Here is a 12,851-nt window from a genome sequence, read left to right as displayed (position 1 = left end):
GCAACACAGCTAAATGTGCTGTTCATATTCATGCACATGCATATTCCTAATGTATTGGACCTTTTATTGAAATTAGCCTACTTTGACCTGTTAAGACATGCCTTCATAAGCTCCTGCAAGAACTGAGTTTGAGTTGGGGAGGCACGACTGCACGTTTTTTTGTAAATCCACTATGTACTCTAGGGTTGCAGAAACTGCATACTTCACCTTTAACACCTAATGCTGTATAGACGGGTAAACCCAGCCTGATCCGCCGGCGATTTGATTTCTCCCTGCAGCTCAGGCTGGAAACCTGTACAGGGCTCCAGACTAACTTTTCCACTGGTTGCACGGGTGCTAGCAACTTTCTAAGTTGGTCGCACCAGCACATGATTTGGTCACACTTTTTTTTTTTTGCTACAACATAGATTAATCAATGCATGCTGATGAATAGTTGTCTCAATCTTTTAAATTTAATATGACTTATTGTCCATTAGGAATTCAGGAAATTTAGGAATTATGCACATTCTGTTCACTGTACATCCACACAAAACCATCAATTATGGTTGACTTTTTAATGTTGTATTTATATTTTAATGCCGTTATCACACTTACCTAATTTGCCAATAAAGTAGTTTTATTGATTGCAATAAAGACTTGAAGCCAATGTGAACGTTGGAATAAGAAACGTGATGACCAAAAACTATAAATATATACCAATAAATATTATAAAATCACTAGGTTTAAAAATAAACTGTCAAAGTGAAGTATCAGGTATTCACAAAACTCTCATGAAAAACAATAACTGTCACCTGCCAGCACAAGCTCACTGATCTCAGCACACTTGTGAAAACTAGTTTTGTTCAATAAATTTAACTAAAGTACTCACTAATCTTTTTCGGTTTCAAACGAAAGTGTGAATGATGATTGGATTTAGCTGAGGAACACCTCTTTTTTTACATTTGAATAACTAAATAAATGCTAGGTCTGACTATTTAAGTGACTATATTCTGATTATAAACTAAGTATTAAAATATTTCTGCTGTTAAATCTACCTCAGGACATTGAAGATGCCGACACACCAGCAAGTGACATTTCACCGGAGATTTTCCAGCTGGCTAATATGGAAGTTTTGAAGAATGCTCCGTGCATATAGTCCATTTTGGTCGCAGTCTGGAACCCTGCTGTACATTTATCTATCCTGCTTCCTTTACAAATTTGCGGGAACCAATCACAAACTGCCGCACCATTGGTGTGTTTAACACGATGATGATAGAGAAGTGACTAATCCAATTCCTTTTAACCTCTCAATGAAGCTCAATGGCTTCTTTAGCAAACAAATCGCTCGAGTGGGTGTAAATACCTTTCTAAAGTTTTTTTGTTTTTTTTGCACAACCTGCAAAAATTGCTCGATGCCAATATTGCTGCTTCTGCAAACCGCTGATCAATGCTACAAACCGGAGTTTTTGCGTCTGATTGGTTGAATGACTATCCAATTGCGTACACAGTCATTTGAACTATCCCGTTGATCACGCCTCTTGTGCAGTAGAAATGAAGAGCAGACTTCCCATTGAGCTTGGTCTAGTGATAGCCAGATTAAATGCCACATTGTTTTTTTAAATGCCATGAAATAATTAGATTAATTCTAATTCTAGCCATTCTAATAAGATTATCAAGAGACATTTGTATTTAAATCCCTTTGTGTGTGTCAGGTTTCGCTGTAGGCGCTGTATAAACAACCGTCAGGTGCGTCCTCCTCCAGATGACTCGGACTGCACCAGCGATCTGTCCAACTGGCAGCACTGTTCAGATAAACGAGGCCTGAGGGACCCGGTGCTGCAGGCGTCCTGGGACGCGGCCGTCTCCTTCGTCTTTCACCAGCGCTCGCATGAGGACCAGAGAGGAGTCGTCTGAGCATCGTGAATAAACACCAGATCATACTGTGCGACATATCTGGGAACTGTAGGAGAGCAGCTTTCTGCTGTTCAATCAATAGTACACTGTAATTGAACTCTCTTCCTTATACTTTCATTTTATTTATTCTGTGCATTTATAAACAAATTCAATGTTTGTCCCTATCAGCGTCATTAAACGTCAACTATATCCAAGCTGGTTGTTTCTTAGTCCCATCTGCATGTCTTTCGAACACAGCTAAAGAGCGTCACATCACACTGATGTGATCCGCCATGGTGGACCTGGAGTCCCAGTCATCCGTTAATATGTTACAGTACGGGATGAGCTTTCGCAGAGCTTGACCTTTGACCTCAGGGTCACGATCCAGTGGATTGAAGCGCAGGTCTAGTGTCAGTCGCTGAGCTGGCCTGCATGTTTCCAGCAGCTGTGCAAACTCCAGAAGCTCCGCAGGAAGGATGAAGTTTGAGCTGTGTGAAAGAACACGTTTATTGTGTAAACAAACCTGTATGGAAGATGCATGCGACACAACCTGTATTACCTGAGGTCCAATTTTGTGATTTTGCTGGGACGGCATCCTGAGAATAAGTTGGCTATCTCGATGACACCTGATGCTGGAAAAAGAAAAACAAGTTTGGTCATTTTTCCCCCCATTATTTCACAAAACACAAAATTGCTAACTTTTCTTAGACGATCAACATATTGATTTGTTGCTTAAAGGGATAGTTCACCCAAAAATGAAATTTCTGTCAGTAATTACTCTCCCTCAAGTTGTTCCAACCCCGTAAGACTTTCGTTCATCTTCAGAACACAAATTAAGATATTTTTTGTTAAATTGAGCGCTGTCTCACTCCTCCATAGGCTTCTATGGGATTGAAACTGGCCGGCCCAGAAAGTTATTAAAGACATCGTTAAAATATTCCAAGTGGCTCAATCTTAAGTTTATCAAGCGACGAGAATACTTTTTGTGCACAAAAAAACAAAACAAATAAGGACTTTATTCAACTATTCATTTTCTTCTGTGTGCATGGCAAGCCATTTTAACTTAGATTAATTTCCAGGATATGAATTCTTGATATCAACAATTACATTTTCACTAGTTAAAATGATAGTTATTGATATCAGGAATTAGATTTCTACTAGTAACAATGCAAATAATTGTATTTTCACTGATATCAATAATTAAGTTGTCACTAGTTGAAATGTCTATTCTTGATATCAACAATTGAATTGTAACTTCATTTTTGATATCAATAATTCAATTTTCACTAGTGACGGTTAATTTCTGAAATAATATTGATATCAGAAATACATTATCAAAAATGAATTTTTTTTACTAGTGGCAATTCAATTGTTTATCAAGAATAGACATTTCAACTAGTGACAATTAAATTATTGATATCAAAAATGATATTTCTACTTGTAAGAAATCAATTCTTGATTTCAACAATTGATTTTGAATGGCAGCCTATGGTGACATTTCACTAGTGAAAATACAATTACTGATATCAGTAATTAAATTGTTGATATCAAGAATTCATATCCTGGAAATGAATAAAAGTTAAAACGGCTTGCCATACTGTGTGTTCCTCTGAGTGAGTTTATGTAGTGTAGCAGCGCTTCAGGGCTGTACGTCAGAACGGAGGCTCACTATTGGCCAGCATCACACACATGACCAGCAGCGTGTGATCAACCTTAAAGTCCGCGTGAACCGGAAGTTGCAAACAACTTTTCTCAAGTGTTGTGACGCATTTCCGAGTGAAACGGAATATTGAACAGAGGGCAGGGTTTTACTTTAGCGCTCCTCCTCTCCATCTCTCGCCCGTAGCAGAGTAACGGTTTGAGGGAGTGGTTAAGCGATTAACCAACCCAAGTCGTCAAGCCTATGTCATCAGAAAAATAACCATTCCAGACCCGGAAGTAACTTTTCAGACTTTGATTAAAGATAACTTCGGCAAACAATTTTTTCCCGTGTATTAATTTGCACGGATTAATTGTTCACCACAAGACTAGTAATATCCGCTAACAAAGTAAATAGGGTCAATTTTGATTTCATGCCGACTTTAAGGTTGAGCCATTATAGTCACTTGGACTATTTTAACGATGTCTTTAATAACTTTTCTGGGCCGGCAAGTTTCAATTACAATAGAAGCCTACGGAGGAGTGAGCCAGCGAGCCAGCTCTAAGATTTAATAAAAAATAGCTTAAAATTTAATTCAGTGTTCCGAAGATGAACGAAAGTGTTACGGCGTTTGAACAACATGATGAGGGCGAGTAATTACTGATAAAAAAATTGTTTTGGGTGAACTAACCCTTTAGGAAACATTTCTCATTATTAGCAATGTTGTGCGGCGGCTTCAGATTTTTTGTGGAAACTGATACATTTTTTCAGGATTCTTTGATGAATAGAATCTTTTGTAACATTGCAAATCTCTTAACTGTCACTTTTGATCAATCTAACGCATCCTTGCTGGATAAAAGTATTCAATAAAAATAATAGCAACACTGTGGAGCGAGTTGAGTCTTACCCAGGCGGTTCTGTGCCAGCGTCAGGCTCTGGAGGGACGAGACCCCTTTCAGCGCTTCTGCAAACGGCAGCAGGAAGTCCTTCTTTACGGTGCACTTGTCCAGCAGCCTGCAGTCTTTCAAGGACAGCTCTGAGACGCAATCAACAGTGCAAACATTAGGCATTTCAAGACTCAGGCGAGCTTTTTTTATGAATACAAGGAATGCAAGAAGTGCTGCACGGGGTGTAGGGCTGGGTATCGACAAATTTCACAATTCGATTCGATTCACAAGCTTGCAGTTTGATTCAATTCACAAGCTTGCAATTTGATTCGATTCACAAGCTTGCAGTTCGATTCGATTCACAAGCTTGCAGTTTGATTCGATTCACAAGCTTGCAATTCGATTCGATTCACAAGCTTGCAGTTTGATTCGATTCACAAGCTTGCAGTTTGATTCGATTCACAAGCTTGCAATTCGATTCGATTCACAAGCTTGCAATTCGATTCACAAGCTTGCAGTTTGATTCGATTCACAAGCTTGCAGTTTGATTCGATTCACAAGCTTGCAATTCGATTCGATTCACAAGCTTGCAGTTTGATTCGATTCACAAGCTTGCAATTCGATTCACAAGCTTGCAGTTTGATTCGATTCACAAGCTTGCAGTTTGATTCGATTCACAAGCTTGCAATTTGATTCGATTCAATATTGATTATTTTAGATATCAGGGACAATACATGGCAAATTTTCTCAAGGAAAACAAATCTCTTAACTAATGCTGTAAACAATGGGAGTCAGTTGTAGCCTACTATAATATTGAAAGTAAAAATTAACTGATTTGTATACAAACACTTAAATTACACATTTATTTTTATAATAATAAAGTTATATGAAATATAAACATTTAATGTCATAAAAACTTGCCAGATTTATTCAAACGTGCATTAAATGGGCCTATTGAAGAACATTAAAAATTATAATGAATATGTAATGGAGCATATATTGAGAAAAATGCTCCTCTAGAGTTCATTTTTCTAGCTGATTAATGAGTTTATGGTCACTGGATATGTTTTTTCTGAGGTAAATGTGATGTTACATGACACGTCTTTCCGCGGTTGAAACACTGATTGAGCATTCCAGTGACATGATACGGATTTCGATAAGTTAAACACACTTTAACTTATCTTTTAACACACTTTCAGACACTCATTCATGTTTAATACGCACTGTAACTGGTATTATTAAAGGACAAGTTCGGTATTTTACACTTGAAGCCCTGTTTTCAGATCGTTCCTCATGAAATAGACCGGTTAGGATTGAAATTTGGACACATGCTGCTGGCCCGAGAATTTTTTGTTTTTTTATGCATTATGCTGTACCTTCTAACACCGAATATTCCAGAAAATGAAGAATCTCCTGGTGATAGTCGGCTAGGTTTACGTCCTCCAGGTTTAATACTTTGAGTAAAGGATTAGATTCTATGAGGGGGAAAAGAGACATGTATCATGTTAACATATGAATTAACTGTGTTTGTACAAAACAAAACTAGTTTGTAGCTTAATAGCATTTAGTCGGGAAAAACATTTTGTAATACAACACTGAAATAATGTAATTTTCAAACATTACAAGTCAAACTAAAGAAGTTGCTAGAATCATGTAAGGCAAGTATTTCTACATTACGACATTTTTTCACCATTACCTCACAAATACATTTGTTTGGCCTCTGCTTTTGTGAAAAAGAAGTACGCTTAATTGTATTGGATGTGCACTTCAAATCTTAAGAGTATATTCCTGTAAAACAACTATAATATCAATTAAATAAAAGGCCACTTTTAAGCAACTATTAAGTATGTTTAAAAAATGCACTTTGTAATAATGTAAAATAAGGGTTTACTTTAAAGTACATTTTAAATCATGTTTAAAATGATTTGTCGTGCTTAAAAGAAGTACACTTATTGTAATGTGTTGACAAACATAGTAAAGTACTTGATTGTAATTTTAACTGTAGTGTTGTTTGATATATGACATACAAGACTACATTGGACTAACAGTGAAAACACTTCTAAACAAGTCAGATTCATCTTAGTTCATGTTAATTTCGACATTTACAAAAAAAACCCGAATTAAAATCAAAAGTTGTATCTGTTAATGTTATTTATGAACCCGAGCTGACATGAACTGACAGTGAACGGCTGTGTTTTTACCGGTATTAACTAACAAGCAGCACTGCAACACATGTACTGCTCATTGTTAGTAAATGTTAATGCATTATCTAATGTTAACTAACAGGGCCTATTTGTAAACCGTTACCATTTAAACTCTAATACATTTTCATTTAATTGCAATTAACATGCATCAGTGTCTGAAAACATTGCGTTCAGTTCACAATTAAGTACAGATGAAATTAGAATATGGTGCAAAAGTTCATTTATTTCAGTAATTCAACTTAAAAGGTGAAACTAATATACTATATAGACTCATTACATGCAAAGTGAGATATTTCAAGCCTTTATTAGTTATAATTTTGATGATTATGGCTTACAGCTTATGAAAACCTTTCCACAATATTCCAATTAAAATTTTTCGAGTTTCACCTGTATGTTCTTTTAACAGTATTTCTGTAGTATTTTATGCATGTCAATTTTCACAAGGGTGACAGAAGGAAGTTGAGGTCTTGTGTAAATGTACCTGCTAGTGTGTGAAACAAGCGTGGAGAGAGGTGTATTCCTGTGAGATGAAGGCTGCAGAGTTTGGGAGCCCACGTCAGCGCCGGCAGAAAACACTTGACTGTCATCGGGCCGGTGGATTTGACCGACAGCTTCTCCAGACACAGCTCTGGGAAGAACAGATTAACACTGTATGTGACCCTGGACCACAAAACCAGTCACATGGGTCAATTTTTTTAAATTGAGATTTATACATAATCTGAAAGCTGAATAAAGAAGATTTCCATTGATGTGTGGTTTGTTATGATATGACAATATTTGAAAATCTGGAATCTGAGGGTGCAAATAAAGTCTAACTGTAAAGTTGTGCATTTATGTTCACGATTGTGCTGCATTCACTCACAAAAATAAATGTTTTATATATTTATGGTAGGAAATTTACAAAATATCTTCATGGAACATCTTTTATTGACATAAAAGAAAAATTAATAATTTTGACCCATACAATGTATTGTTGGCTAATGCCACAGAAATACCCGTGCGACTCGTGACTGGTTTTGTGATCCAGGGTCACAGATTATCAATCTCAAACTTATATCATTATTAATGAATGATAGACCAAATTAAACAAATATCTTCAGTTAAAACCAGTTAAGAGTGATGACACTGTCAGTGTTATTTTAATATAATTGAGATATTTATTTATTTAGTTTATTTAAATTTATTTAAAGTTTTATTAGTTTTGTTGTTTTCGGGCCTTTTTAATCGTTTTTTAAAATGTCTATATAGTTACTTTTTCACCCTTTTTCCATTTAGTTACTAAAAAAGATTAGAAATTGTGCCTTGGCAATTAAATGAAAACTTAAACATATATATATTTATTTTATTTTAGTTCACATTTATTTTATTTCAAGTACCAAAAATGTATTTTTATGGTTCTCAATAATAACCCTGCACTGATCCAGTATCTGCTCAGTAAAATTTTGCTGTCTGACAAAACTAAGCGTGATCATTTATTTTGTAAGAAATTCTGGGCAAAAAATTATATAAAAGCCTTTGATCAGATTAAGGGAGAAAAAAACTGCCTCATTGTTGTTGTTGGTTTTTGGGATTTACAATTTCTTTCTTCTGCCATCCAATATTTTGATGCCATTGATTTTATATAATAAGTGACCCTGGATCACAAAACCAGTCTTGAGTCGCACGGGTGTATTTGTGGCAATAATACCTTGTATGGGTAAAAATTTTAGATTTTTCTTTTATACCAAAAATCATTAGGATATTAAGTAAAGATCATGATCCATGAAGATATTTAGTAAATTTCTTACTGTAAATATATAAACATTTATTTTTGTGAGTGAATGCAGCACAATCGTGAACATAAATGCACAACTTTACGATTTTCTCAATGTTTCATTTTTTTTTGCACCCTCAGATTCCAGATTTTCAATAGTCATATCTCGGCCAAATATTGTCCTATCCTAACAAACCACACATCAATGGAACGCTTATTTTTCAGCTTCCAGATTATGTATAAATCTCAATTTCAAAAAATGGCCCCATGTGACTGGTTTTGTGGTCCAGGGTCACGTAATCTACGCCGCCTCTAGGTTGTTGGCCAAAAGTGAACATCTTCAATCTATCTATGCATGAGAACTGGAGCATATCAACATCTCATGCATCTGCAGAGTTTAGTTTGACTCACCTTTGCTCTGAGTGATGTGCGTCTGCTGTCTGCGTGCGTTTCTGTCGGCAGGAGGGCAGATCTCCAGAGAGAGGCTCCGTAGAGTCGGACACGCTCTCAGCACGCTGATCAAGTGTGTGTGACCGCACACGTGACTTATACTGAGATCCGTGAGAGAGCAGCCGGGGTTCAGGAACAAGCGTCTGAGAGACTCCACCAACACGGACATCTCCTCCTCGTGAATGAGCCCTGCACAGACAAACACACGGCGACTGCTTTACTTCACGCCGTCCTGCAGTCAGAGATCTCTGTATTAGGGCCAGACTAGAACAAAAGAGGAACATATATATACAGTGACAAAAGTACACATCAAAACATTTATTTCCATCAAGATGTGTATCAATATTTGCTCAAGATCTTGTATAGTCAATGCAAGAGTCCAGCACTCTGTAAAGTCTCCTCCAGCACATCCCAAAGACTTTCAATGAGTTTAAGATCTGATTCATATGTGAAAATTTTGATTCTACATTCTTTCACAGTTTGATCCTGATGAATCTTGACTGGAATATAGCCATGATGTGTCTTCTTACATGGTTGTTTAAGAAATGAAAAGCTACACACTCCATCAGTTAGGGTTAGAAGAACTGTTGCCAAACACTAACATGCTAGAAACATAATAATCACTGCAATAATGATCCAATCACAGACTCTTAAGGACTTGCCTCTTTAAATCCACACAGCAACTTTTTTTCTTTTCTTTTTTGGCCGGGAAGTGTATTTAAAAGTTAAAAAATAAAAAATAAAATAATGCTTTTGAAAAAAGTCTCTTCTGGTCACCAAGAAGTGACCAGAATGGTTTATTTGATAAAATGGTTTATGGTTTATTTGATAAAAAAAAATACAAAAAAACTGTAAAAAATTGTAATGAATTGTTTTGTATGTGAATATATTTTAAACTGTAATTTATTCCTGTGATCAAATCTGAATTTTCAGCATCATTACTCCAGTCTTCAGTCACATGATCCTTCAGAAATCATTATAATATGATGATCTGAACTGAAGAAACATTTCTGATTATTATCAATGTTGAAAACAGTTTTGCTGCTTAATATATTTGTGGGAAACCGTGACACATTTTGCCCAAGATTCTTAGATGAAAAGTTAAAAACAGCATTTATTTGAAATGGATATCTTTTGTAAGATTATAAATGTCTTCACTGTCACTTTTGATAAAGTTAATGCATTCTTGTGGAATTAAATAATTAATTTCTTAAATAAAAAACCTTAATGACCCTAAACATTTGAGCAGTAGTGTGTATATATACAGTGCTTAGCACAAGTGAACACACCCATGCTAAAGTTGACTAAAAAGAGGAATAAAAAAATCATCTTTTGGACATTAAAATCATCACACCTAGAGATCGGCAGGGGGCACTCTCCATAAGATCATCTCTCAATGCAATCAAACCAGATATTAGGCGAACTGAAATAAAACATGCTGATCTCTAGGTGTGGTGAAGAGTGTGTGAGGATGTGCGGATATTAAATCCCAGAGGCTAAGGGAACTTTATCAGGATCTTAGTATCCTGGATCCATGAAATAACTGGCCTTTAAAAATATAAATCTGCCTCTATGGGGATTTAACATAGGGGTGTCCTGACTACACACTGTATTTTAAAGAAGAACATTTATTTATTTACGATACATTATTCATTCACAAAGAAAATTGGTGTCCTTAAAGGTTGGATTTTTCCTCATTTATTTTATTAAGGCATTAAGATCAATTTCCAAAAGATAATTTTTTTATTCCTCTTTATAGTCAACTTTAGCATGGGTGTGTTCACTTATGCTAGTAAGAACTGTGTGTATAGACACACACACTTCCACCTGACTAGTCCATATGTGTAGACGTTTAAGAAAAACTAGATATCATAATTAAGTATCAGCATGTACTTACAGTCACTGTGAAGATGTAGTGTGTGAAGACACAGCCATGTGGGCAGGATATGTGACACCGTGGTCAGGATTTCACATTTGGACACTTCAAAATCAAGCGAGTGGATCTGACCTTCGGGACAGTGGTCAGCAGGGCTGCTAAAGGACGAAAACTCGCTGCACAAAACCTCTGGGTTCTCCTCCACGTCTAAAGCGAGACGTTTGGCTGCGGGTTCCTCCAGCTCTCCGTCATCTTCTGCGTGGGGCGTCCCTCGTGACCCCGATGACCCCTGAGGACCCCTGTGCCTGGACATGAGCCAGCGCAGGAAAGATGAATCTGGGTTTCTTCTCAGAACCACTTCTCGGACCGACCCGTGGTCCAGGAGCCGGTGGAGGATAAACAACACGTACTTCCGCCCGTGTTTGAACAGAGCATTGGCATCCAGTAATCTGAGGGACGTCACTCCCGCTTCGAGGGAGCTCAGGATGGGCCGCAGGTCAGCGGATGCGAGCCTGCAGATGTTTCTGGTCGAGGTGTTCAGAGAGAGGACTCTGACGTGCTTCACGGTCATGGAGAGGATGGAGGAATCGCTGAGGTTGGAGAGGTACGATCCTCCTCGCCTGACCTGGGTGAACATGACCATGTGGAAGAGCCTTTCCAAACATCGCTGCTTCCAGTCCTGAGTGAGCGGTGCCGACTGAAAACACGGAGAATAAGACTTCAGGTTTAGTGCACTTGCTCATAACACGGGTCTCATGTGGAACAAGGGTTGGATCAAATTAAATTAAAAGGTCTATATAAGAAACTCGATTTTTTTTTAGGTAGTTTGTGCTAAAAATCCATAATTAAAAAATAAAAAATCATACACAAAAAAATTCAATAAAATCTTTATTGGCCATGTTAGTTGCACTTATAAGGAATTTGACTTGGTAGTTTGCTCTAAAAACTCAGTTAAAAAATACACAGAAAAATTCAATAAAAAGGTCCACATACAGATTTTGACTTCCAGTCAAAAATCCAGAATGAAATAAAATAATATAATACACAATTATAAATAAATAAAAGGTTTAATACAAATTTATAAATAAATAAAAGGTTTAGTGGCCATGTAAGTTGCACTTGGTAGTTTGCTCTACAAAATAATAATAAAATAATACACAACAAAATAAAATAAAAATGTCTACATATTAAGGAATTTGACTTTGTAGTTTGCACTACAAATCCAGAATCAAAATAAAACAATACACACACAAAAAAACTAAATAAAATACAATGTTTATTGACCATGTACATTGCACTTATGAGGAATTTGACTTGAATTTGACTAAAAACTCTGAAATATATATATATATATGTGTGTGTATGTATGTATGTATGTATAAAATGAAGGTTTAATGGCCATGTAAGTTATACTTATAAGGAACTTGACGTCACACATGATGACAGCCAGGATTTAATTCAGATGATCATATGAAGAACAAACCTTCGCTCTCCAGCGCCACGTCTGATCCAGATCTCTCCATATTTTTGCCCAAATTACAGAGGTGGAGATTCCTGAAAAAAAAATAGCATCAGGTTGTAGCATTAAATCTAACACCCTAACTTTATTTCATTAACATGGCCTATATTTGAACATTTTGATTCAAAGGAATCCATTTTCTACACCATTACACACACACACACACACACACACACACACACACACAGTATATATATGAAGAGTACACACTGGGATTTATCAGATGCTCTTCATTCATATGTATGCATTGATGAACTATTGTACCTTTAGTGGCAGCAGCAGTTTCAATCCTGTCCAGATAGTAAATGTTCAGATGTGGCAGTAAATCTTTCAGGAGAGAGACAGGCAGATCTAGATCAAGGCAAATAGACACAATATTATAAATGTCAAACTGGTCACGTCTTTTAAATGACATATGAAGTCTTGAATAGGGATTGACAAGTTAATAATTGTTGCTATGTGTAAAACTCACTCAAAACCTTTCTTTCTAATACATCAATGCTTTGAGCAACTTTCACGATGCACATTTGCACCAACGAACTTCCATCAGAAACTCCCATTTTTGCACAAAGATTGTTTTCTCACAACCGGGCGCGTGCTCGATACATTTCTACTGTTGTGCTTCCGTCATGCGTTTCGGAAATAAAAATG

At 36.5% G+C, this 12,851-nt stretch overlaps 2 protein-coding genes across 2 annotated transcripts in view; one reads left to right on the top strand and one right to left on the bottom strand.

Annotated features, from left to right (window-relative positions):
* Positions 1-2,085, top strand: part of rad54l (RAD54 like) — a 19,548-nt gene extending 17,463 nt beyond the window's left edge. The window contains exon 18 of the mRNA XM_079628589.1: positions 1,692-2,085. Coding sequence (XP_079484715.1) covers positions 1,692-1,893 — 202 coding nt within the window. The 3' untranslated portion in view covers positions 1,894-2,085. The remainder of the gene's footprint in view (positions 1-1,691) is intronic.
* lrrc41 (leucine rich repeat containing 41) lies at positions 1,988-12,851 on the bottom strand. Its single transcript, XM_079628590.1, has 10 exons — positions 12,673-12,851; positions 12,465-12,551; positions 12,165-12,235; positions 10,703-11,378; positions 8,767-8,994; positions 7,084-7,230; positions 5,775-5,873; positions 4,419-4,547; positions 2,432-2,504; positions 1,988-2,360 (listed from the first exon to the last, which is right to left on the bottom strand). The coding sequence occupies exons 1-10, from the start codon at positions 12,758-12,760 to the stop codon at positions 2,141-2,143; spliced, it is 1,818 nt and encodes a 605-aa protein (XP_079484716.1). The 5' UTR covers positions 12,761-12,851; the 3' UTR covers positions 1,988-2,140.

The sequence above is a fragment of the Phoxinus phoxinus genome (assembly GCF_949152265.1).
Source record: "Phoxinus phoxinus genome assembly, chromosome: 11".
Classification (NCBI taxonomy): domain Eukaryota; kingdom Metazoa; phylum Chordata; class Actinopteri; order Cypriniformes; family Leuciscidae; genus Phoxinus; species Phoxinus phoxinus.
Note: the sequence above shows the minus strand (reverse complement) of the source record. Positions and strands in the feature narration are given on the sequence as shown.